Genomic DNA, 25880 nt, shown 5'->3' with positions numbered 1-25880 from the left:
CATTTTCTTCAGTTATGGAGTATTCTTAGTATCAAAGTAATGAATTATTCTAGAGATTTGAAAGCCCCTTCAAATTTCTATAATAATCCATTAGTGAATAGAATGGCAACATTTTTGAGATAAATACATATAATAATTTCATAAATATGTATCATGAATCGATGCCATTCAAAAGAGATTTCTTATTTCTCTCTCGGCATTTTGTTTACCTTATTAGAAAGAATAGAGACATTATTTACAGTGATTAAGCGAAAGTTTTCACACAATACAGGGTTTGAATGATAAAATTAACTTTAAATATTCATGACGCCTAGATAGAATATGGTGAATATTTTAACATTGTGCTAGAGTTTTGAAAGGAATTATAGAATTATTAAGCATGATTTAAATGACTTTAAGCAAATATATGAATAATGAGGAATAAAATTGAAAAATGAAAATAAAATTTAGAGAGAATTATATAAAATATTAAAAGTTTTAATATTTTATATAATTATTAAAATATTAAAATTAAATTTTAAATGAAAAGTTAAAGTTAAAAATAAAAAATACATTTTAATTAAATATAATTAAAATAAAAATTAAAATTATATATAAAATTAAAGAATAAATAAATTTATAAGAGAAATTTACAAAATATTTTTCGTTCTTTAAGATTATTTCTGGGTACAAATGTGCAATATCAATGCACCAAATTTTATTTTATATTTATATGATTTAATATTAACTCGAAAGTATTAATTGAGTTATTAATTAAATACATCTAAGAGATCGTAATGAATAAATTACATCTCATTTCTTTGCAGTTTACTTGGGTTATGAATATAGTACATGTCCGCATACTATTTTCTAAGAGATTGTAATAAATAAATTACATCTCATTTCTTTGCAGTTTACGTGGGTTATGAATATAGTACATGTCCGCATACTATTTGGGAGGTACAAACCACACAAGTAAGTGGTCATGACATGAGTATATCTGATATTGGAGGTTGGAATCTTGATGTTCATCACCGCTATAACTTCCACGAAGGTAGGTTATCTTAAATTATTCAAACTTTTCTTAAATTATTTCACTAATTTGATTATTTGTTTTTGAATAATCTATCTATATGAAATACTAATGCTAATTTCTGAAGAGTTTCAACGAATTGTACAGTCAGTGAAACCCAAATTAAAATAATACGTCAAGGCCAAAATATGATTGCCTTTTAAGCACAGTTGTTAGCTAGCTTTCTTTTTAACTGACTTGGATATTTTATCTTTCTATTTTACACCTTACAAATAACTGACTTATATCTTCAATAATGAGGTGAACCGTTTTTAACACTTACTTCTGTTTTTCATCTTGTTGACCTAATTCACCAGCCAATGTAAATACGACTTTTCATTTCGGTTTCACAAGTACACCAAAACTGTCTCCATTTTCACTATAACATTCGATGTCACACCCATTTTAATTATGTACATAAAAAAACTAGCACATTACTGTTTAAAATGTGTTAGCTAGCTACGATAGGTGTTCTCAAAATAAATAATATATAAATTACTCCCTGTATATGTCTCGAATGTATATATTATGAAAGAGTGATGATGGAATTGTCATAATCATTGCTCTCATTCGCATCATCTGGATATCCTCAAATAATTACACTATTCTGATATCAGACAAGCATGATTTGATGATGAAATTAACCATAATGAAATACCCCATAAGATTTTTTCCCTTTCGTTCTACTTTGTAATTTAGCATATGTGCCTGTACGTCTAAACTAATACTCTGACTTTATAACCATGTAAAGAGCGCCTTCCCCACGCACATTCTATTCAATTATGGAGTAAGTTTTGGTTTTCCATTGCTATGCAAGAAGGACTTTACTATCTGTGTGCAGAAAAAGTCTTTGAAATATCCTAAAATTTTACAATAGCTGGGGAAGGCATTTGTATATTGAAAGCCAATCCAAACAGCTCTTCTCGGAACTGGAAATGCATGCCTGAGAATAATTAATCTAATGTGAAACCATAACGAAATAGACTTCTCTGCTAAACGTTTATTAAATATTTGGGCAATAGGAACCAAGACTAGCCTTTTACTCCTAAAAGGTAACGACTAGATGTTATTGGAACACATCACATGAAACTTCATGAACATTAACGGACTTTACTGCAATTGATGTAATTTACCACCAACTGTATCTAGTTGGTCATTATGGAGAGGTTTGACGTAATACCTGCATGTTTAACTTAATTAGCTCCGAACTGTCTTACTCAATAAGGAAATTAATCATTATTGCGATATTGTTTCTGTAGTGATTACAAATATCTCTAACATCAAACAGTTTGTAATTTCTCTCTGAAACAAAGTGATTGTCGAACATATTAACGTTTAGCACAACAGAAATTAGCTCAGACAATAGTCTAAAAGGCAATAATTTATGCGTAGATGGCCTTTCATTGTAATGGTTTGATTTTCATAATTTTATACGCTAAATAGTTGTGAAGTTTTGTTATTATTATAATTGTTAATCTCCAGTCTTCTATCTTTTAAGGTATTTTACAGAAAGGAGATGGAAGTAATATCTATCTTAAGAACAAACCTAAGCTTTTAATGACCACAATGGGAGACGGTCAACAGCGTCCCCTTCAATGTGATTTGTGTAATGGAATTGCAAAGCAGCAGCGTCTCCTAGCACCGGTTGCATTAACTAGTACTCCTGATGGAAGCATTTATGTAGGTGACTTCAATCTCATCAGAAAAATTACACCAGACGGAATGGTTAGAACTGTGGTAGAATTGAGGTACGCTGAAAATCTGTTTAGTCAATGATGAAATTAATATAATTAAAAAGAACTCCTCTTTTACATTACTGATAATTAAATAATATCTTCTTTAAAATTTACAAATAGAATTAAAAGATGATTTCGAATTGTATTTCAGATAGTAGTGAACAATAACAATAGTAAACGTTTTAAATAGATATAATTAATCAACTGTGTAATTTATTATTTTATTTGCATCTTTTCTTTCCTGCGTTTTAATTTTGTTTTGTACCACTTTTCAGTCCAGCTCAAGTTGCATACCGCTATCATCTTGTGGTCGGACCTGTGGATGGAAAACTGTATATTTCTGATCCAGAACGTCATCAGATCTTAAGAGCTATTAGTCTGTTAGAGACTGCTGACGTTAAGAAAAACATTCAAGTTGTTGTAGGAAGCGGAGAAAAATGTCTTCCGGGTGACAAACAGTTGTGTGGAGATGGGAAACCAGCTACAGAAGCCCGGTTGGCTTATCCAAAAGGTAGAACATCTCTCTCTCTCTCTCTCTCTCTCTCTCCTTTATATGTATAATCCAATGTTATTACAGCATAATCTTTGATATACAAGCCAGTATCTAGCAATTTCCACTTAATGAAATGTGGGTTTCTCTCTCTCTCTCTCTTTTCTTTTCTTTTCGTAAGAGAGGCCAGGGCTAAGATGTCAAAGTTGAAGCAGTCGGATAATTTACAGACTTGCATTTTTCAAAAGACGGTTGAAAGATATTAGGATTTTGGTGGTCAGATTAGAGGACATTTTCGCTTCAGATTCATACAGCTATATAATTACTATTATTATTATTTATCGGAACTTAAAGTTTGAATTTGGTTATCCCATCAAATTTATATCAGCTAATAAATACGACATGAAAGAAAGTATTAAAGCTCAGAACACGCGTAGCATTTGATATTTTTATTCCATCCTATTATTAATAAGAAAGTTTAATTGTGTACAATTATGAATCCCAAATCTATGATAAAGAGCTGATATTTTACCACATAAAATAACTGGCAAGCAATATTAATGAACCATAGTAACCGCGTCTTAAAATATTAGCTTTTCAATGAAGAGATGGCGAGTTCTGGTGTTATCACGTTCGTGTTGTGTATAATTACAATAAACCCGTCATTCTCTAATCCGAAATGTAACACGAGTGTAATAATACATTCATGTTATTTACAGAATTAAACGTAAACTACCGCTAAAAAAATGAAGGAGCGATAACCCAGAACTAGCTAACTGACTTCTAGTTCTGAGTGATCGTTCCATCATTTTATTCAGCGATAGTTTAGTTAGAAGACATTTTCGCTTCAGGTTTCTTTTTATTTCCTAATGATATGAAAGATTTATTTTGCTTAAATAGCAAAACCTATCCAAAAAGTCGGGACAGTAATAACAGATAATTATGCTGTTCATGCAAGCGCATTTCCATTATTGAATGTAATAGAGAGCATTTATTTATTCTTGTGAGCTTGCCTTCTTGTATCGCACATATATGTATTCATGGGATGATCTCTGTTACGTCAGCTTAATGCTGAACGCAGTCAGGCTGTATATCTTAAAGATTGTGTGCTGCTTTACATAATGGGTTACAAAACAGCCACATTTAGTAAATCTCTAACCAGTTATTTTGCAATAATGCCTTCAGAAAATCTTAATCATATTCTCGGAAACCCTCGTGAATTAGATAACAAATGAATTCATAATTTGGTAACAATATATCTTCGTAACTAATTTTTTTAAAAAATGAAAATGTAAAACTTCAATTTGTAGAGTGTACGGATACTACTACTGTTGTATACACAGCCTGCAGCAATAATATTTCCTTTGAGGACATATAATGACAGTGAAAAAAAAATCGAGAAAATGATAGCTATTTGTTACCGGAATCGGGACAGGACAGTTTGCAATCTGATTCAAAACTCTTGAGCGACTCATGCAACATAAACTGTTTTCTAAGCTACTAATAAAGTCTATTACGTACAGTGACACAAAACAATTATTTTGCTAGCATAATAGCAAAAATGTGATGGAAATCTTTATATAAGTGACACCAATAATACATACCAGGTACTATAATTACCATGGAAAGTAACTGATTGCAGAAACCATGCATTTTAAACTTACAAATGTTACCAATAAACTGTTATGCTTTCAGACGATATTATAATTTTAATCAGAACTTTGCTTATAATTTTATAAGAAAAATTATCGGGATTGACGACCTCGTGTGACTAGACTGTCCGTATTTATCTAAAACTGATTCTGCTGGTTATTTAAGTTGAAACAGTGTGTTAGATTATCTCATCTTAAGTAATTTTTATTCTTAATGCTTTCACATTAGTTGTGATCATCGTCGGCAGTTTGAAGATAGATCAAATGAACTTCCCCCTATATCTGAAAACCATTCATTGCCATACTGCTTGATCCGTTGTAATATATATAAGTAAAACCATACAATAATGATCATAACTCGAGTATGATTTCTGATTGCGAATTCTTCTTCAAGGCTTTGTGACATGCAATACAGTATATACAATATGGAGCATTTTCTTGAAGTACATATAAAAAGATACTTATTTGCTCAAATAAGGAAATATTTAAAAACTTTGAATTTTAGATTAATAAAATAAAATAAAATAAAAATATAATAATAATTATATTCTTAACACTACTCTAAAATCTATATCTTTTAAGTTTTCTTAGAATTTCTAGAACACCATCTCAGAAAAAATAGTAAAACACATAAAATTGATTATCACAAAATTGTATGGTATTACACAAAAAAGTGATAAATTATTTTCGATCGATGTTCATTATTATATCAACATGTTATATATATATATATATTATATATATATATATATATATATATTAAACATTGGAATTGGTAAGAAAAGAATGAAAGTAAAATAACATTTCCTTATTGATCGCGATTAAATGCTTTCCCTTATAAGTTTCTATTACAAATAAACGTTTCCAAAGACTTCCATCATCCGCTTCTATCTCTTTCACCACAGAGTTTCATTGCTTTGACCTCTTGGACACCGAATTTAATTCGGCGTTTTTCAAATCTAATGGTACATTATTTGCTTGACTAGGCTTAAGGAATGAAGCCTTTTTAGGGTCATCTTTCGAGAGTAAGGAAAGAAAGAAAACCCTTCAAAGGAGAAAATGAGGGAATGAAGCGAAGCTTGGAAGCTATCGAGTCTATGAAATGAGCCGGAAGGTGAAGTTGGGAAGAATGAAGAAACAAGAATAGTGGATCGTTAAAACACGCTGAATGCAGTGATAGACAGAGCGAGAGAGATAACAAAAGAAAAAAAGAATACTAGTTGAGTTTACAAGAAGTGTTGTGACGTAAATTAGATAAGGTAGCGAAACGATATTACTAATCCAAAATTTTCTAAATAATTCTAACATAATATGCTAACAGACCATAATCACTGATTTGAAATTAAGTTTTTAATCATTAAAGGCATCGTTAAATACACGATCATGACTACAGTGGCGCCATCTGAATTAGTATCTGATTTTGTCTCTAACTTCGTATCTGATTTTGTATCTTAGTATCTAACCACATTTGCAAATGTATGCAAGTCATCCACTACTGAGTTTTTAGATAAAATTTTTTTATGAAAATGTGAGGCTAAGCATTTAGAATATTTTTGAAAAAGTATATATTTGCAATATATCAAAATGCATTCTGTCCTTCAATCCTTATTCGAATGATGACCTTCACGCTCAACAGAAAATTCATTTAGGACTTGACGTAATCGGATCATCCTGGTTTCTCTGTAAAGCTTTTCTTAGACACTTCCTTAAACTTACTTGCTAAAGCGTCTCTTTCTTTCCTTTAATAAAGATTAAGTCATCACGTTGTATTAGAAATTATGGAAGAAGTTTCTTTCGTTTAATACACGGTGTCGTAATTCTTGTTGTTGACGACAATGATGTGGCAAACGTCTTATTTATGTCCAATATTCTTCTATTGGTCATAATCCTTCATCGGAAGCTAATAAAGTTAATCCGCCGGACACTTCGCGGTGATCGATCAGATGTTATAACACTCGCTGGACATATCTGTTTCGTTGCCCTGCCATTAAAGCCAGTATGATGGCCTGTGGATATTAACTCTACCACACTACTGCAGAATACGCGTAAAGTTTTTCTTTTTTTCAGAAAACACAGCAGAATATAAAATAAATAAAACTAAGTGAATTTTGAAGTAATGAGAAAATTCATTTAAATGATTTAATTTTTATTCTTTTACGGATATTTGCAAATAGCAAATAAAAATTCCCAGGACCTCACAATATGATAAAATTCAACGCTATTCCTTTGCATCCAAATTATTCAAAATAATGTGTTTCTAATTCAGATTATATTTAAAAATATATAATGTTAATTTTTCGACTTGAAAAATAACGTGAATTAAACCTGTAAATTTAAATTATAACATAAAAACTCAAAACATGCATCAACGTTTCACCTCAAAATATATTGCTCTGTTACCAAAAGTATAAAACACGAAAACTTCAATTTAGTGGGATATTAAAATAGAACATATGGATCTGCCCGTGAGTTCGCCTTTTATTATTGCTTAAATTAGGTTTTACTGGTCTGATAACTAGGCCGAAACCTAGAGAGAGAGAGAAATCCCTCTGTTTAAACACCATAACAATCCAGTGTCCGAAAGTTATAATCATCATAAGTGAACTCTGGATAGACGCGATGCATAATCAATAACCAAAAGTATAGAGCTGGAAAACTTCAACTGAATTTTCGGAACTTTGTAAGTTTCTTTCGACATTTGGCTATAAAATCTGGCTGGATCTATAATATCCTCTATTTTAATATATTGCCTTGTTTACGGTAAGTATTATTGAAAATGATTTTCTTCACAAAATATTGTTTTGGTTGTTAAAGAAGTCAGCATAATAAATTCCCAAGTGCATTTAATAGAGTATTAAATATGTAATCAAATCTTCTTACGATACATATGAAGTTCTTTAAAAGAACTGGGCGATGGCCTGAGTCCTTAACTCTTTATCCCGTCATCTGAATGAAGAAAATCTGTGTGGATTGGGCAATATTGTTGAGCTAAAAAAGCTCTGGCTGGGTAACGGCAAAAAACTTCATTGGCTACATCACGATCACGATCACGATACATATGAAACCATATACTAAAAAAAAATTAAAAAAAAGTTAATAGCATTTCAAATATATAAAAGTCATACATTTTACAAGATGGTGTTTTTGTTTAATCATCAATTTTAATTTAAAAAATAAAAAATTAATAAATTAAGATTGTAATTTAATTTTAATTTTAATATTAAAATTAATTCTTTATAAATATAACTTCGTAAAATAAATTTTTTGTTTATTATTTTGACTTTAAAATGTAATCTTCTAATAACAGTAATATAACAAATTCAATGTCATTTTTACAGGTATAGCAATTTCGGAGAATAACGAAATGTATATTGCTGATGGGACCAACATCCGAGTTGTGGATCGTAACGGGATTATTCATACTGTCATTGGAGATTATTACCACAAAAGTCACTGGAAACCTGTTCCGTGTGGAAGAACGGTCAGTTTATCTCAGGTAAACAACATTTATTACCCAAATCAGTTGAATTTTTTTAGAAAAAAAGTTCAATGTTATTGTTTATTTTTCTTCCCATTTCTTCTTTCGCATATGCTTTAATAAGTGTTTTCCTTTCCTTGTTATAGGTTAATTTACGATGGCCTACTGAACTTGCTATCAATCCCCTTGATGGAGCTCTTCATGTTTTGGATGATCACATGGTTCTAAAACTAACACAAGATAAGCGACTCAAAGTAATTGCTGGAAGACCTCTCCAATGTCCCTCCCCAGCTCCTGGTCGCGATAAGAGCGATCAAGCCACCGATATCTATCTGGAGTCGCCTCAAAGCATTGCCTTTGCCCCTAATGGGGATTTATACGTAGCTGAAAGCGACTCCCAAATTGTTAACCGTGTGAGAATCATTGGTAGTGATGGAAGGATTGTTAAGTTCGCTGGATCGGAATCCAAATGTAGCTGTATGGATGAGAACTGTCGATGTTTTGACGAAGAACATTTTTTGGCTGCAGCCTCTAAACTCAACACCATTTCATCTATTACGGTAACACCTGATGGTAATTTGCATATATGTGATCAAGGTAATTTACGGATTCGATCAGTAACCGCATCTTTTCCGGCTCCTAATGAAGTAAGTGAGTATGAAATTTTTGCTCCAGAGACCCACGAAGTTTACATCTTCAATCGCCATGGCCAACACATCGCAACCAAGAACATTATCACCGGAAAAGCTGTTTATATGTTTTCTTATAATGTGAATACCAGCTTTGGTAAGCTTAGCACTGTCACTGATGCGGCGGGAAATAAAATCTACATCCTCAGAGATTATAGTAATCAAGTGAACACTATTGAGAATACACAAGGAGGGAAATGCCGACTGGATATGTCTCGTATGCGCATGCTCCAAAGTTTCACCACTCCTTTTAATTATAAAACCGTTTTCGACTACCACGGTAGTACCGGTCTTCTAAGAAGCAAGACAGACAGTTCGGGAAGATCATATGTGTATAATTTTGATGAGTATGGAAGGCTGACTGAAGCAGTGACACCTAGCGGAGAGACCATCAAGTTATCTTATAACTTAAGCATCAAGGGAGCTTCGGTGACGGTTACCAGAAATGATCAAAGTCCGGTGTCGCTACTTATCAAAGGATCTGACGTAACAACAAGAATAGGTGAGTTTCCTAATACAGCTTTATGCTTTTGAATTTTACGGTATTTAAATAAGTAACTATATTAAAATTACTTTGTGAATAATTCGTTTTTAGTTTTTTGACATCAGATTTGCATTTTCGCGATTATTTTCAACACATTTCACATTTTTGTTTATTTTTTGTACATAAAAAGGTTTAACGGAAAAAAGGATCACTCAGTACCAGGATGGAAGCCTCATCATTACCACCGAAGACTCTAGCACTGCTGAAATAGAAACGGCATCAACTCCTCTGCTAACTGATAGAAGTCCAGTCATCGGAGAAATCTATCCTATTCCGTATAAACTAAAGGCTGCCTTCAGTGAAGATGTTGTGCAGCGATTCGAGTGGCGATACTATTTACGTAAAGAGGGCAAAGGACAGAGTAGACAGGTGACTCAAGTGGGAAGAAAAATGAAGGTCAGTAAAAGATTGATTTTCTTACCATTCTAAACATGACTTATCTTCACCTTTAGAAAAATACTTCGTTAATGTAAAGATAGAATGTTTTAAAATCATAAAACAGTAGTTTTATTTAATTATTTATAAATAATAATGAAAAATGAAAGTGTCTTTAAATCCTTTCCTTCTGCTTTGAACTTTTCTCGAATGAGTGATTTAACGAGTTGTTTAATATCCACAAACATTTAGTTGATTAATTTTAATCACTTGAGCCCCGTGTGTGATAATTTCAGTCGTCATAAAAGATTCTCTCATTTTTCAAATGTTAGTTGTAATATTTTTCCTATGTCTTCAATGGAAATACATTTTTTATCATTTCTTTTATATCCTTTCTTATGAAAACCCATTTTTCCTTTCCTTAATAGTATCTCTGAAGTAAGTGTTAACGGCAAGATAGAAATATTTCTTGACAAACCCTTTATTAATGAATGCCTGCTTCCTTTCTTGGGTTTGTCTTCCATCGTTCGCTGGGCTGAAAATCGTACTTCCATTCTCATTCAAACCGTATAATCTATTTTAATACCCCAAGAAGCATTCAAAGGTAGCTTTTCTATCAAGTAAATCCCTTGAGTTTCCAATACGGACTGTGCTTTATTAACTGGTACAATGGCTGGTATTTCATCTTATCGGACTTTTCGTGCATGTTCATCAGAGATGCGTTTCCATTATCACCTTTACCTTTGAGCCTGTCGATAGTTTCCAACTTTCAGCATAACGACTCTATTCCCGAGGCAATATTAATGGTGTGACAGAAGACTTCGATAATAAACCACAGAATTATTCCACTCTTTCTTATTCTAATTAAAATGATGCAAGGCAAAAGACTAGCTGGAGAGATCGTATAGTAAAGATAAATACTTCATCTATACTAGATAAAAGGGAATATGACTTCAGGAAGCTATTCATTTGATAGTGTGTGTATTAATGTTTTCATTTTAATCATCCTTGCGTTATGCTGTGTATGTGTGTGTGTGTTGTGTGTGTGTGCGAGAGAGAGAGAGACAATAATATTAAAATGTTCATACTATATATATATATATATAGTTGGATTTTAGGATTAACAGCTGTAGTTAATGATAAGAAATAATTAGTACATGAAATATTTACCAACCTAAGCGGATTAGTTTCTCTTTTCAATCCTTAAAGACCACATTTTCTTTCCCCTTAACATGTTCTCATTTGTGGATATTTGTAGACTAGTTTGGCAATTAAAGTTCTCTGTAACTTTAGGTTTTCTCACTTCAGATGTGATCTCATTTACCTTCATTATAATTGCATTAAGATTGCTTGTTCTTGATCACAAAGCAGTTTATTCACTTTTAGATCTATTTTTGGGGTCCAAGGGTCATAATTAATGCTGGAAGCGCCACAAACAGAGAGAAAGATTAACAATGACCGAGATTTCCCATAGTTGGCATACAAATGAGGTTCACCCGATTCTATTCAGTAAGCAAAATCATTAGCATACAGATTAAATATCAGCAGGCCCAACACATTACCCTCAGGGATTTTCCATGATACTTCGAATGTGTATGTCTGAAATTGTTCGACTAGATTACTGGAATTATTACATAGGCATTAGAATCTCACAGGATTCTGAGATTGCATCAAACTACCAACATGGAGACGAAGAGTTCTCCTTTTATCGCATAAATGTACGTTGCTTTTCATGACTGCCTTTTTTTTCCTTCTGTAGTTTCATCTCTCTGCCTCTGAATGCGAGAATAATATTTTTGTATTGGTCTTTTTAACTTTAACAATAGACAAGATTTGTATGTGTATTTCAATATCTTGGGTTCATGTTTTATGGATTTTAATACTCCGTAGGTGGCCTGCAGCTGTTCGAGATGACGTTACTTTAAGTGCCACGAAGCTTGTTCTCATGGGTCGTTGTTCAATAAAACTATGAAATCTGTGATCGGAATGATGTTACATGTTTTTTTACACGACCATATTAAAAGCCCTCAAATCTTGTAAGTGTGTGTATGGGGAGGGGGGATTTGTCAAACTGAGTCAAAAGAAGAGAGAAAGAGAGAGTTAGTATCTTAAAAGAAGGTCACCGACTTACGGACATAACTCGTGCAGATGACTAATTAGAGTTTATAGTGTTATTTATTTTTTATATACCGATTATTTGAATTTTATAAAATAGTATTATATTTATTTTCTCTTAATCTCTGGAAAGTTATGTGTTACCTTCTGATGCGAGGATTCGCGTGATTTATTTAATTTTTAGAATCTGAATAAATAGATCGGTCTTAAATATCAATTAAATAGATAGTCATTTCAACTTCAAAAGGGATCTAAAGTAATTATGGCTTTATATATATATATATATATATATACTCTTCACGATTTATATTAATTATGGCTTTATATATATTCAGCATCGTGAAGATCTTCAATATTTACTGTGGCACAAAATTTCTAAATAGAGCGTAGGTCAATTTAAAAACATACTCAAATCAAAACTTTTTGAGCTATTTTTTAGAACAATTGTCGTTATTAATTTATCAATTTCTATTTTAATAAAAGGTGTATGAAACTTTTCCACAGTTTTTTTTTCGAAGAAATTTTAAAGTTTATAGATACATTTTTATAAATATATTTTCTACTATACTTTTTAATAAATAGATTTAAATTATCTTAATTTAAAAATTATATTTTAAACCTGTAATACGTCACAGGTTCTAAGGATTTTTTTAATCATTTTATCTAGTCCAGAAACGCTGCTCAAGAGTCCAACATAAAACTTTATACAATCCACTTTATGCCTCCTAAGCTGGGCGGTAGTATCACATACTGGACGATGAAATTCATTTCCCACCTAAAGTATTTTCTAATCTACGGCTAGATTAGAACCCACAGCTTGTAGAGCGAGTACATGATCCACTGGGCCACCTAGGTCTGTTCACCCTCCATCAATAATGTTATGACTTGTGTGATGTTGTTTACAAAATAAATATTCAAAACCTGGGAGATCATTTTCAAGCCATTCATAATGACAATAAATAATTTTTAAAAAACATTAGTGGATATTACAACTCCTCGGTTTTTCTTTTTTTCCTGTCTTAATATTCCATGTTACAACTGTTTGTTTTGCATTTACAACAGTTTTGTGACCTCATTTTAATGCTATTACACATTTTATCTCTTAAATATGTAACTCACACTGCAAAAATCGCATAAATTCTAGCCAACAGGGACGATATAAAAGTGGTAGGCGTATGTGTGGTATGAGTGTTATAGCCAAGAATAGACACCACGCCCCTACTGGACACTTTTTTGAACTAAAATCAAAATGTAGCACAGAGCGTCTCTTACCAAGACTCTGTTTTAAAATAATGCATAGGTATTTTGAATTTATCTCATCTTCATTTTAAAAACGCGTCGTTAGTACTTGGAGATGAAAAAAGTATTGATTTGGAAAGAGGAAACAGTGAGTTCAGTCATAACGGATGATTTTCTTACTTTTTTTTTGCAAACAAGTCGGTGGTTGTTTGTATTTTAAACCAATGATCTTTTAAAGTAGTACTAGTACTGAATATGATTTCTTTATATTTTCTTCTTATATTTCTATAAACAACGGAAAGATATTTGTCCACGGGCTATACTTACTGTTGTGAAGTTAGCATTTAGACTATCAATACATTTCATGCCACCCGACTTAAGCAACAAGCTGTCTATTTTACGATATTCCTGATTATTATTTTTTACAGCATCCTACTTCCCCTTAAAGAAAGATTGTTAACCTATAATGCATTAGTATCGTAGGTGGGACTATGGGTTAAATCCGGATGTCCTGCGGTACTGAAAAACATGATGCGTTTTCAAACCACTTCAGACCTCCAGTAAGCAGGGTGTGATATTATACTAGGAAATGAAAGTCATCTGTCTAGCAAAAGACATTCGCAGCTTGTACAAAAGAGGGCGTGATACTATCCAATCATCTGAGAAGCCAGCTGATTTACCATCCCCCTGTGTTGAGGATATTTTAGGCTATTGTCTTTTGCCATGATAATAAACTTTTCTCTCTCTCTCTCATACACACCACGCGACGAGGAGGAAGTGTGATAGTGCAATACTGATTTGATTCGTTATAAACTTAAGCTTATGCCACAAGAGAAATGACAGATGCAACTTTTGTTCCAGTGTGACTTCTGGTTATTCCTTTGCTTAGTTAGCAATTCTGTTTTTGTTTAAAATCAACTTTCCAAAATACTTCCGAGTTCTATGATTTTTATTGTTTTATATTGTGAAGAATTACGAATATATATTAAAAAAATACAAAGGAAAATATTTTGTAATTCAGATTAGAACCAATTCCAAAAATATCAAAACAAGTTGGCTATCGAATGATTAAAAAACTAATAGTTGGAAGCAACATTTCCATAAATTGATGTTTATATGCAGTGACTTTAACAGCTGTACACGTTCTCCAAGAATTGTTGCGATTTAAGGGACCAATCTTATTTCTTTTCTCATTTTAGAAAGTAAGAAAATATTGTTAGTTTTTGTTGTCTCTTACAACTTCTCAAACTGCTATTTCTGCTGTCTAAAAAAATCGATTTAATCTTTCAACCTGTAGATCAACGGTGACGTCGTCTTCGCAGTGGAATTCGATCGGGAGCAACACAGCGAGACAGTTTACGACAGGAACCAGTCCCCACTCCTGACGGCTCACTACGACGCTCTGGGACAACCTCTTCTGTGGCATCCGACACAGAACATCACCGCCGTTCGCCTAGATTACGACCGTTTTGGAAGGCTCTCCCGCTGGGAACGAGGCTATTTGTTTGAGCAGTACACTTTCGACATCCAGGGAAGGCTGGCAGAGGTGCGGCAAGCTGATAATACGGGCATCATGTACAAGTATGACGAAGGCCCAATGAATATGGTGAGACACACAGTTTCAATGGCATGTGATAAATGCAAATATGCTATACCATTCTCTCTCTCTCTCTCTCTCTCTCTCTCTCTCTCTCACACACACACACACACATCCATGTCTTCCTTTTCTGTCATCATTTTTATTTTTATTTGTACATCACCTTTTTCATCTGATTGTATTTCTTTTCTGTTTTCATTTCTTTTTCATTTTCTCTCTCTCTCTCTCATTCTTGTTCTTTTCTTCGTATTGTTGTAGTTGTGCTGCGGTCCTGGGAATGGGTCTTGGTGATTGTCTTTAAGTAAGAGACGAAGTTCATCACCTCTATGATCATCTCCATTGCTTCGTTTAATGAAAGCCTAAAAGTTCATGTGGGGTTTGCAGATCACAGCTTCTGGATTATGTATTAAATAACAAAAATCCTTAGTCTACCCACGGTAGTCAAGTATTATAGGTTTATAGCCTCTCTTTGGCGAGAGTCGCATAATGTTTTTTTCACCTTCAGCCGAAAAGTCCTTGTAATGGTTCTTCGTGTCTTTGACGAAATTCGAACCCCAAGTCTTTCTAATAAAATCAGTCATCCAATTGAGCTGTAGATTATTAGGATTCCAGAAAGTTACATATAAAGTGATTGGCATTATCTTCTAGAATAATTTTAGATATTTTAGCAGCGACAGAGCTGTTTAGGCTATCTATGTAGCATTTTATAATGTTTCTTGTTAAGATAAAAATTAACGAGAGTCTAATTAATATGCTTTAAAAAAAGGAACTGGCATTTATCCTTTCATGAAGTGGGACTTGGGTAATATGACGCAGACAGTACCGCTATCTCAAAACTACCGAGTTCATTCAAATCAACGGGACGGTCGCATAATAAAGATGAACATTCAGGAAGGAAGCGTGTGCACGTTCTTCGTAGTGTGTTAAATAACATTGTGTTTAGCACCAATGTTGTCACCAATCTCAAGGATCAAAAGGAGTCAAGGGATACTTTTGGAATTCGTTTGTAAACGAAAGTGTTTCCTGTTTAAAAATAAATAAATAAATACATTTTTTTTAAATAGTGAGAGAATGATGTATCTGCTAATTTCCTAAAGTTCCAAGAACTGTGTTAAGTCATTGCCATTTACATACTGAATCTTTTAATTTCTCTTTGTATCACCAATGTCATTACTTTCTGTTAACTGTTAGTATTAATTTACTTAAAACAAATGCCTCTTCATTTTTTGTTATATTTAAATTCAATTGTTTCAATATACAAATACCGATATTTGTATAATTGGTATAGAATTGTTGTTATACGAATCGTTGTGGTATTTGTTCGAGGCAATTTAAACGTAGACATGTACATACCCTGTACTCTATAAATGTATCCTAAAAATATTATTATTTTGCGGCTATTTTTGCCTGTTTCCGTTTAGGAGTCTCCCTTATTTTAAATACATTGGCTTTTTCCTCAAGAAAAATTTTAGGATGTTATAAGTGTATTTTAGAAGTAACTATATGCAGACTAATAGAGGAAGAAATTTTGCACATACCTTGTTCAGATGTTAGAATGTCTTCGTTCTCCATACTTCTGCTGTTAGGACGATAAAGGGGATAGGAAACGTGTGTGTGTGAGGGGTTGTTTGATGCAAGATGGGAAGTTTAAATCAGAAAACCCGTTTTTTTTTAAATATATATATATATAATATTATATTATATTATATTTAAGGGCGCTTCTTTGGGAAAAAGGAAGGGATTTATAGATTAAGAGCCGTGTAGAGCGTTAAAATAAAATAAAATAATAGTTTTTTTTAAGAGGAGTAACATGGGAATTTTCCGAGAAATAATACTATGTATCCTGAAGTATATCACGCCCCAAAGGTACGCCTGAATACTTTGCAACATTATTCTACCTCTAGGGTTAACCAATACGAAAAAATTTAGAAACATCAAAGTCCATCTAATGTGCATTATTTTTCATACCGAGCGTCCGTAGCTCAGTCGGTATAGACGAAGCCCTTTGGTCGGAAAGACCTGGATTCGATTCCCGTCCATGACTGAGGAACCTTTATCTGGTATCTTTCGACTAAAGGCGAGTTAGCCAGTCTCGTACGCAGGTAGAGGATTTTTCCGCTGAAAACTCAAGTTTTTCGTCCCTCAGAACAGCAAACAAATCCGTGACGTACTTAATCCCCGATTAAGTACGTCATAAAAGACGTACTTAATCCCCCCCTCACCACGAGGGCTCAACTAGTCCTAAGGGACGGTTGAAGAACGGGGGGAGCCCCATACGAATAAATAAATTTTCAGACCATTCCTCAGAATAATAAGTAATACAGTTAGACGTTTATTTACAGTCTGATAGAAATTAAAACTGTTGAACAGAAAGGTTTTTTTTTAATTTTATTTCTTTAACGAACAAAAAATAAAGTAGAATAAAAGGAGAAAGTAATTTACATATTAGATTGCATTCTGGATAATGTCTAAAATTGTATTGTAATATTCACAGTGAAATTTACAAAACTGTAAAACTATAAATGTGTTCGTGTGAAAAAAACGTGAAAAAAAAATGTCGACTAAAAAAATTCTGTTTTATAAGTATGTAGATGTGTCAACTGAAAGAAAACTAGAATTTTGGATTACTTTTAGTGTGACATCGCTTAATTATAACCAAAAAAAAAAAAAAGTTATCTCTCATGCTAAAGTGATGTTAAAGCCCAGTTATGTCCTTCATTATTTGATATTAAATCTCATCAAATGGCATGTAAAAAAGTCAGTCAAGTACGGAGTAAACATAAAGACACCAGAATGTAAGAGGCAACTTTACTGACATTATTTCTAATAATGTCATAAACACACTAATTATTATTAATGTCATTGTTTATTGGTATTATGGGATTGCCCGAAGTTCAAAGGAGATTCGCATTTTCAGCAATTGAAACAACAGCGTAAACCAAGTATTCGCTTCTAAATTGCAGAGAACCTTCTAGTTTTTTACTTTAACACATATAACATGTTTTTTTTTGTGAGATAACCCCTATATTTTAAGTTGTGAGATAACCCGTATATTTTTTTAATAAACAGCGTTGCTTTTATGAATTATTATTATTATTATTACTATTATTATCTGAGACCTCCAGCGAGTCAAGGACTCACTGAGGGAGGCTGTAAATTACCCAACCCAGCTATCATACCTGCCCTTAAATTCATTAACACTAGATGCACTCGTTACCCGTAAGGGCAAATTATTCCATTCACTCACTGCTCTCTGGGAGAAAAACCTAGCTCTTACCCCTTTCTTGACTGTGAACTAACTTAACTTCCATGGATGCCCCCGTGTTCCCTCCCCGCCTTCCATATAACGAAAATTTTCATCATTTGAAATATAACACCCACTCAAAAGATTATAGACCTCCATCATATCACCCTCTTTCTCCTGTTAACCAGAGTCTGCAATCCACATACTCGCAATCTGTCCTCATAATCTAAATCCCATAATCCGGATATATTCTTTGTAACTCTTCTTTGCACCCTTTATACAGCTTCTTTATCCCCTGGGAACCCGGGAGACCAAATCTGTAATCCAGATGTGGTCTTATCAAAGCCTTATAAAGAGGCAAAATTACTTCCTTATCCTTACATGTCAAGGTTTACTTCAACATAGCAATTATCCTCTGAGTTGTATTTGCAACGTTTGCTATGTGACCTTTGAACTTTAAATTCTTATCCACCAATACACCAAGATCCCTTGCCTCTTCTGTTTCTTGTCGCATAACCCCGCTAATATAATATGCCGCTGGAATTCTAATCACGCCAAAGTGCATAACTTTACACTTACTAACATTAAACTGAGAGCCATTTTTGTTTGCCCAGATTTCCAGTTTATTCAAATCATTTTGTAATTGCTGAATATCAGTAGCATCCCAGATTGCCCTGTCTATCTTCGCATCATCAGCAAACAATTGCACATCTGATGATAGATCCTGATTGATGTTATTAATGTATAGATTGACCAATAATGGCCCAAGGACTGAACCCTGAGGCAGATTCACACCCACTGTATACCACTTTTTAATATCTGTCTTACGGAACATGAACTTGCAATTCATTCCCTTACCTCGAAATTTCTTTAATAGTTATTTTTTATTTCATTTAGTAGCTTTCATTTTTATTAAGAATATGATCACAATTGATTTTTTAGTGTTCACTTAAATTGCCCCACCTATATGTTATTTATTGCATTACTCATTCCTGTCTCTCCTCACCAATGACTATCCGCTGTTCAGATATTCTTATCTTGTATTATATTATTAGCGCGATTATCTCGCTTCCAATTCAGGGTCCGAGTGTTACATTAGATACGACTTTGTTAGTACAACCCTAGCCGGCCTGCCGCTGGAAGGGGGATGTATTTTTGACTACAGTAGCGTGTGCTCACCGGATCGGTTTGCCTGTCCTGAAGAACGAAAAAACCGAGTTTCCGGGAGAAAAAAACCCTTTATCTCCATATAAGACCGGCTAACTATCTTGTATTATGTATCTCATGTTTCTTTTTTCTCTGGTCTGATTTCCAAAACGAAACCTCCAATACTTGCTTATTGGCATATCAGCATCTCTTTTAATCCTTTAATATTTAATTATTTTCATTGCATATATAAAACTATATTATATTATTTAAATAAAATTCTAAATTTCTATTTTTAAAAAAAGTATTTTTTAATTTTACTGATACACCTAAATAAACTTAAAATAAATGTTTTCCATAAATGGCATTTGTTGACCTAATGTGAGTAGTTGGAAAAGGGAGTGGTGAGAATCGACCGTGAGATGCGGGGATTAATACCCTTGGAGGGTAATGAATGGCAATGCTGTAGCCAGTGAAGTTCTAACTGAGACTCGGTTATTGCTGTTACCCTCCTGCCATGATCAGAGTCTTAATAGCTCAATAACACCTTATCCCTACGCTGTCCTCTACAGATAACGGGGAAGATGAAAAGCATTCTTGCTTCGCCCCTTTAAGCCAGTCCTTGTAAGGACTATTGTGAGTATAAATTAGTGTATTGTAGCATATTATAAACAGCCAATACAGATATACTAAAATTATTATTATATTATAAACAGCCAATACAGATATACCAAAATTATTATTATTATTATTATAAATGTGAAATAATAATTTAATAATTATAAGAATAATGATTTAAATATGAATGTATTAATTTTAAAATGCTCATCCAACGTGATTAAAGTAGAATTTTTACCCTATTTGAGAAAGTAAGTTTGGTTTCTTGCAATGCTCTGTTAAATGCATATAGATCCAATGAATCATTTTATGTTTAAAATAATCAAGAGAAATAAAAAGAAAGAAGAAGTGCAGCCGTTGTAGATGGAAGGCATTTTAATGTTTGCCGGTTTGAACGTTAAAAGAAAAAAAAAAAGTTGAGTTTAAAAGCCATGAAAATTGCGATTTAAAGAAGTAAAATGAAACTTGAACAATACAACAATAGTTTGTTAGATTCAAACTACTTCAAAACTCCCTGACAATTCTGCACTTCTGTTCCCAGCGTTTTTTGTAGTTCGATTAAAACAGGATTGTTGATAAGATAATAAATACAATAATAACAACTTTGTGTTAAATCGATGGAGATGAACTTCTCCATTAAGAATAAAGGTTATTTGTGAAGTTAGAATAGTGACTGAAAGTTTTAAATAAATAAACTTATAAAAATGGGGACAAATATTTAATATTTGAATCTTTCTATCTCTCTTTCTTTAGCCGAGTGAAGTGATTTTACCCAGCGGGAGTCGCTATGTGCTGCAATACGACAACGCCGGCAGTCTCCAAGCGGTAGTCGGTCCAAATAGTCATAAACACGAGATAGCCACACAGACGTCCCTTGGGTTTTACAAGCTTCTCTACTTAGCCCCAGGTGTCCGACATCCTTATGTTCTCCACTTCAACGATCGAGGTCGGATTCTAGCCAAGCTGTATCCGGAGAACAAGGGGAGGGTAGTGTATATTTACGATGACAGCGGCAAACTACAAACGATCTTTTGCGGCCAGGAGAGAACCGACTTTGTATACTACGAACAGAAGGCTTTGTTAAAGAATGCGGCTAAAACGTTACCAGAGATCGACATCAGGGTGGATTTTAGGTATCATGGGACGTTGCTAAAAGAAGAGAAGACACGGTTCACGAGCAGGAGCGGCTTCAACAACGCTAAATTCCGTTATCGTTACGAGAGCCAGACGACTACGGTGGAAGTGGAGATCAACGGAAAAGCCATTCCGGAGACGAAGTACCGATACAGCGGTCAGTCAGGAGCGCTAGAACAAGTGCAACAGTTCCTGGTTCATAGGCCTAAAATAAACAGCATCTTCATCCAGGACGATATGAGACAATATTCCAAGACTATTGCGTTTGATGCTTACGGGAGAACGACCATCCTGGCAATAACCCTTTGGAACAAAGAAGTGTACTCCCTAAGCCTGCAATACGATAGCCACAGTCGAGTGCGTCAAATGCAAATCAAGATCGGCAAGGATGGAACTACATTGTCCGTGAATTACACTTACACAGCCGATGGTTTCCTAGAAGAAGTAAATGCACCTCGGAAGTGGAAATATATCTACGATATTAACGGCAACATGAAGAGCTTCTCCGAAGGTCAGGAACAGATGTCTATGTGGTACGATGACGGAGATAGATTGATTGGCTACAATGAACAACGGGTTTATTCCATCGATACGCGAGGATTTGTGGTCCAGAGAGGAGAGGAAAAATTTATGTTCAATGCTAAAGGTCAGCTAACCCATACATTTCACCTGAATCACTATGAAATCCATTATTACTACGACATCAAGGACAGACTGTGTGCCCGAAAAGACCACAGAGACAACATCACCCAGTTCTTCTACTCTAATCCCAAAAAACCTACTCAGGTTACCCACGTGCACTTTCCAAAGACTAAGGTCACCTACGTACTCCTGTATGATACCAACAACCATTTAATGTACCTACAAGAAGAAGGAGTAAAGTATTATGTGGCTAGTGATCACGTGGGAACTCCTTTAGCTGTTTTCAGTTCGGAAGGTAAGTTGGTGAAGACCATCCACAGGACTCCTTTCGGCAAAGTGGTGACGGACACCAATCCAAATTTCTATCTTCCCATCGATATCCATGGAGGTATACGCGATCCCCTTACTCAGGTGGTCTTCTTCAACGGTAGGGTCTATGACCCACAAGGCCCTCAGTGGTTCACACCTAACTGGGAGGATGTTCCTACTTTAATCAGGAAACCATACAATATACATCTGTACCGTTTCCATGGTAACGATCCAGTAAATAACTTAGCAGAGCAAGACGACTATCTAACAGGTAAGATTGGTCTCGGTTAATTTGTTGAATTGCATGTAAATATTTTATAATAATGTTGACTATTATTTGATTACATATCAATCAAAGAAAAGCCTTGATTTCTCAATCAAGTTTCTAGACATTTTTAAGTGTTTAGTTAGTAAATTGTAATCGTCTATCATTTCACATACTGTCTTAATGCTGAGTTTGTACCACATAACGACTTATACCATTTTAGTCATTTTTTGGCTTTTCCAAGCACTTTAACAGATATTCAAACTGATAAATCTTAACTCTCGCCTCTCTTTCTATCAGGTATAATTTTACAAGCAATATCAAAATCCTATACGGGGGATGTAGTGCTTTTTTCCGAAAATTTGAATGTTTGATTTCAATAAGTAAACCGATCGGAGACATTGGAAATGACAGATATAATATATGATGCAAATTGGATTAACTATCCTACAAGAGGATGAATTAGGTGTATATGAATGAAGCTAAGAGACTTGGGAGTAACGACAGGCCATTCAGCCTAACACATGAGGGGAACGTGATATTTTTATTGCAACAAAATAATAAAGTCCGGAGAACCAAAAAGTAATTTTGCTCTGGTGAATTAATGAAATAATACAACTAAAAGTTTCTGGAAAAATTTTAACTTTCTTCATATTCAAGTTTAGTTTAATCTTTGTTGCTATTTTTTGGAATTCGTGAGACAATTAAGACCATGGGATGTGCATGAATTCCGTTTGTCAAGTGAGTGTGTTCTTGGGTGGATTTGTGTGTTTTGAGAAAAGTAAAGTCAGATTTCCTGGAAAAACAATTCTCCCGCTTTCTTGTAAAAAAACAACTCGGGTTTTTCTAGCAAGAAAAGAACGAGTTTCTCTCAGTACTCTAAAATCTTCACACTTCATACTTTTAGAAAGAAATAGCATTGATATTAAACAATAAAGGGATTCTCTCAAAATTATTGTCGCAGATTCTATATTGATCCGTGTTTCTATGATAAAACTTTCTCTTTTGTGGAGGTAGCAATTCATAGATGAAACTTGCAATAAATTTGAAATTAAATGTCTGTTGTAAATTGCTGACGTTAGGAGAAAAGAACAATCAAAACACAATACTAAGTTGAACTCAGAGTTTGGATTATGCTAAAACATCAAAAACTGTGTTTTCTACTAGTAAACGTTGTTCAGTCACCGAAAATCGTTTTTAGCCATTGGCAAAAGAGCTAATACATCAGTAAAGAGAAAGGGAGAACTCGTTGGAATCAGGACGAACCGATTTTTTTTTCTTTTAACCAAGAACGAGCATTTAAACTTGATTTCACAAATATTAAATTGCATTTTTCCGTTATGAGCCACTGCTTAGAATGGAGGTAGCCTGTCACATTCATTGTGAAATAGAATTCGTTTGGCCAGTTCATTCTTTGTAAGTCATTTGTCCAGTGAAATTCCAGATTGGCCTTCTTACGAATTTCCAAAAGTAGTAATATTGTGACGTCTTTTCAACGTTCTGCTGATCACTAATCACACAAGATCACAGCAGAGCAGAAAATGACACAAGAAGAACTAATAATAATAATAATAATAATAATAATAATAATAATAATAATAAAATATTGGATAGAATCTGAATTATTATGAATCACCAGTCAAATTTTTATTTATATGATATCTTGTTTTGACTGTGTATCAATTATGTGAATAAAATAATAATAATAATAATAATAATAATAATAATAATAATAATAATAATAATAATGTCTCGAAACAAGTATTTCTTAGTAAACAGACTATTTCTTCCTGCTGCTCTCACATCGTTCACTCATCATATTTCATCCTCTTTTTAAGATTATTCTATTTTTAAAATCCTAAATGGCTTTTAAAAATTATATATTCATTCCAATTCTTCTCTTTTCAGATTTATCGGACTGGTTAACAGTGCTCGGTTTCGACATGAAACAGATATTTCCTCTTTCGCCTCCTCCTTCACCTGTATCCACAGGAGACTCTCTCAAAGCATTAACTCTACGAGAAAGTCTTCCCGTTATATCAGGTCTCAGCTGTACAGCCGATGTAGTGGCCACAGAGTTCTCTCGACTCAGCACCGTACCAAGAACGGAAATCCGCGGCTACACCACTTTCCTGCACGACATGAACGCTCCAATTGCCAATCTACCGGCCGTACTCGGAGACGGCATTCTTTTATCGAGACAAGACAACAGGGCCTTCGTCCATGTGGTCAGCGAAGCCAGTCCGATTCTTCGTGACGTCATGACCTCCGTGTTTAACGACACTTACATGGTGGACCTTCATTTTTCGCTTCACGGTCAGGATTCGTTTTTCTTTGTCCAAGAGGACCACAAAAAGATGCAGGAGGACTGGGACCAGATCCAAAGGTTGGGGACAATGTTCAACGTCACCATGCATCCAGTGGATAGCAGCGATGCTCTCTCGAGGAGCGGCCAAGTGGACTTAAAACTGTACAGTCCTAGTGTTTTATTGAACATCAGATACGGAACTAGTGTGATCGAGGAACGCCAGAGGTTGGTTCGGCACGCGAGGCGACGTGCTGTAGAAGAAGCATGGCAGCAAGAGGCTGAAAGGATACACAGCGGATTTAAAGGAATCCACGAATGGACTAAAGTTGAAAGAGAGGAACTGCTGGTCAGTGGTATAGTGGCTAACTATTATGGAACGGATGTTCATGATATAGACAGGTATGCGGAACTGGCTGACGACCCCACTAATGTAGTGTTTAGGAAATGTAAGTATATAGCTTTCGTTTTCCTCTTTAGAATTAATTTAATCGCTAGTTTAATTAGACTATGAAGAGCAAGCGATATCTTTGATCACATAATATTCTATATGACTTACAGTGTGTTATAAAATAAAATATTGTATGAAGAGTTCTTTGTTATGAACTCTTCATACAATACAAAAGCAGATAAAGATATTTGAGAGAGAGAAAGAGAGAGACTATAAGAACGAATAAAGAGAAACTACAAGTTTCTGTTGAAAATAAATGAATATATGTTCTTATAGTCTCTCTCTTTCTCTCTCTCAAATATCTTTATCTGCTTTGAGATGAAACTTTGAAAATAGCTTCTGCAAATTTTGGGAAACGTTTTTGATTCTAAACGTTCCACTTCGAACATCGTGGATAAATGAGGAAACAGAAACATATCACATCTGAGTTAATCCAGTTGTGTTTACGTGACTCCCATCTATGAAACGTTGAACCTATAGTACATTAGTACCGTATGTTCGGTTAAATCTGAGAAAATAATCTTGAAGAACTCTCCATAGAATATGAAATGCTAGTTAAGACAGAGTATACTGTATTAAGTTGTTACTTAAATCAGAAATATATTGTTCAGATGTGAATTACTTTCTTTGGATTGTGGGCCTCAAATCTGGGAGTGGGTGGCGTTTCTCTGTTCGTTCACTTAATTTGCTAAATTTCATAAAGCAAATACTGGATATATCAAAGAAAGATTCTGGTGAATCAAAAAGAGAAAATCTGCGAGAGTGATGTAGGCATCGATAACAGAATATAAACTAATGGT

General features: G+C 33.9%; 1 protein-coding gene across 3 annotated transcripts in view; it reads left to right on the top strand.

Annotated features, from left to right (window-relative positions):
* The window catches only part of LOC150106715 (teneurin-m-like), a 167877-nt gene that overhangs the window by 127954 nt on the left and 14043 nt on the right, over positions 1-25880 (top strand). For all 3 annotated transcript variants that reach the window (XR_016548368.1, XR_016548369.1, XM_090393303.1), the window contains exons 17-25: positions 893-1033; positions 2550-2799; positions 3063-3298; positions 8268-8425; positions 8554-9598; positions 9771-10036; positions 14667-14975; positions 20728-22330; positions 24233-25078. Coding sequence is in view for 1 of the 3 variants with exons in the window: in XM_090393303.1 (XP_090249429.1) it covers positions 893-1033; positions 2550-2799; positions 3063-3298; positions 8268-8425; positions 8554-9598; positions 9771-10036; positions 14667-14975; positions 20728-22330; positions 24233-25078 (4854 nt within the window). In the remaining 2 variants the exon portion in view is untranslated. The remainder of the gene's footprint in view (positions 1-892; positions 1034-2549; positions 2800-3062; positions 3299-8267; positions 8426-8553; positions 9599-9770; positions 10037-14666; positions 14976-20727; positions 22331-24232; positions 25079-25880) is intronic.

This window comes from Typopeltis vanoorti, chromosome 5 (assembly GCF_054136105.1).
Source record: "Typopeltis vanoorti isolate ZY-2024b chromosome 5, IOZ_Tvanoo_1.0, whole genome shotgun sequence".
Taxonomy (NCBI): domain Eukaryota; kingdom Metazoa; phylum Arthropoda; class Arachnida; order Uropygi; family Thelyphonidae; genus Typopeltis; species Typopeltis vanoorti.
The sequence above is the reverse complement of the archived record's forward strand: the minus strand, read 5'-3'. Positions and strand labels throughout refer to the sequence as shown.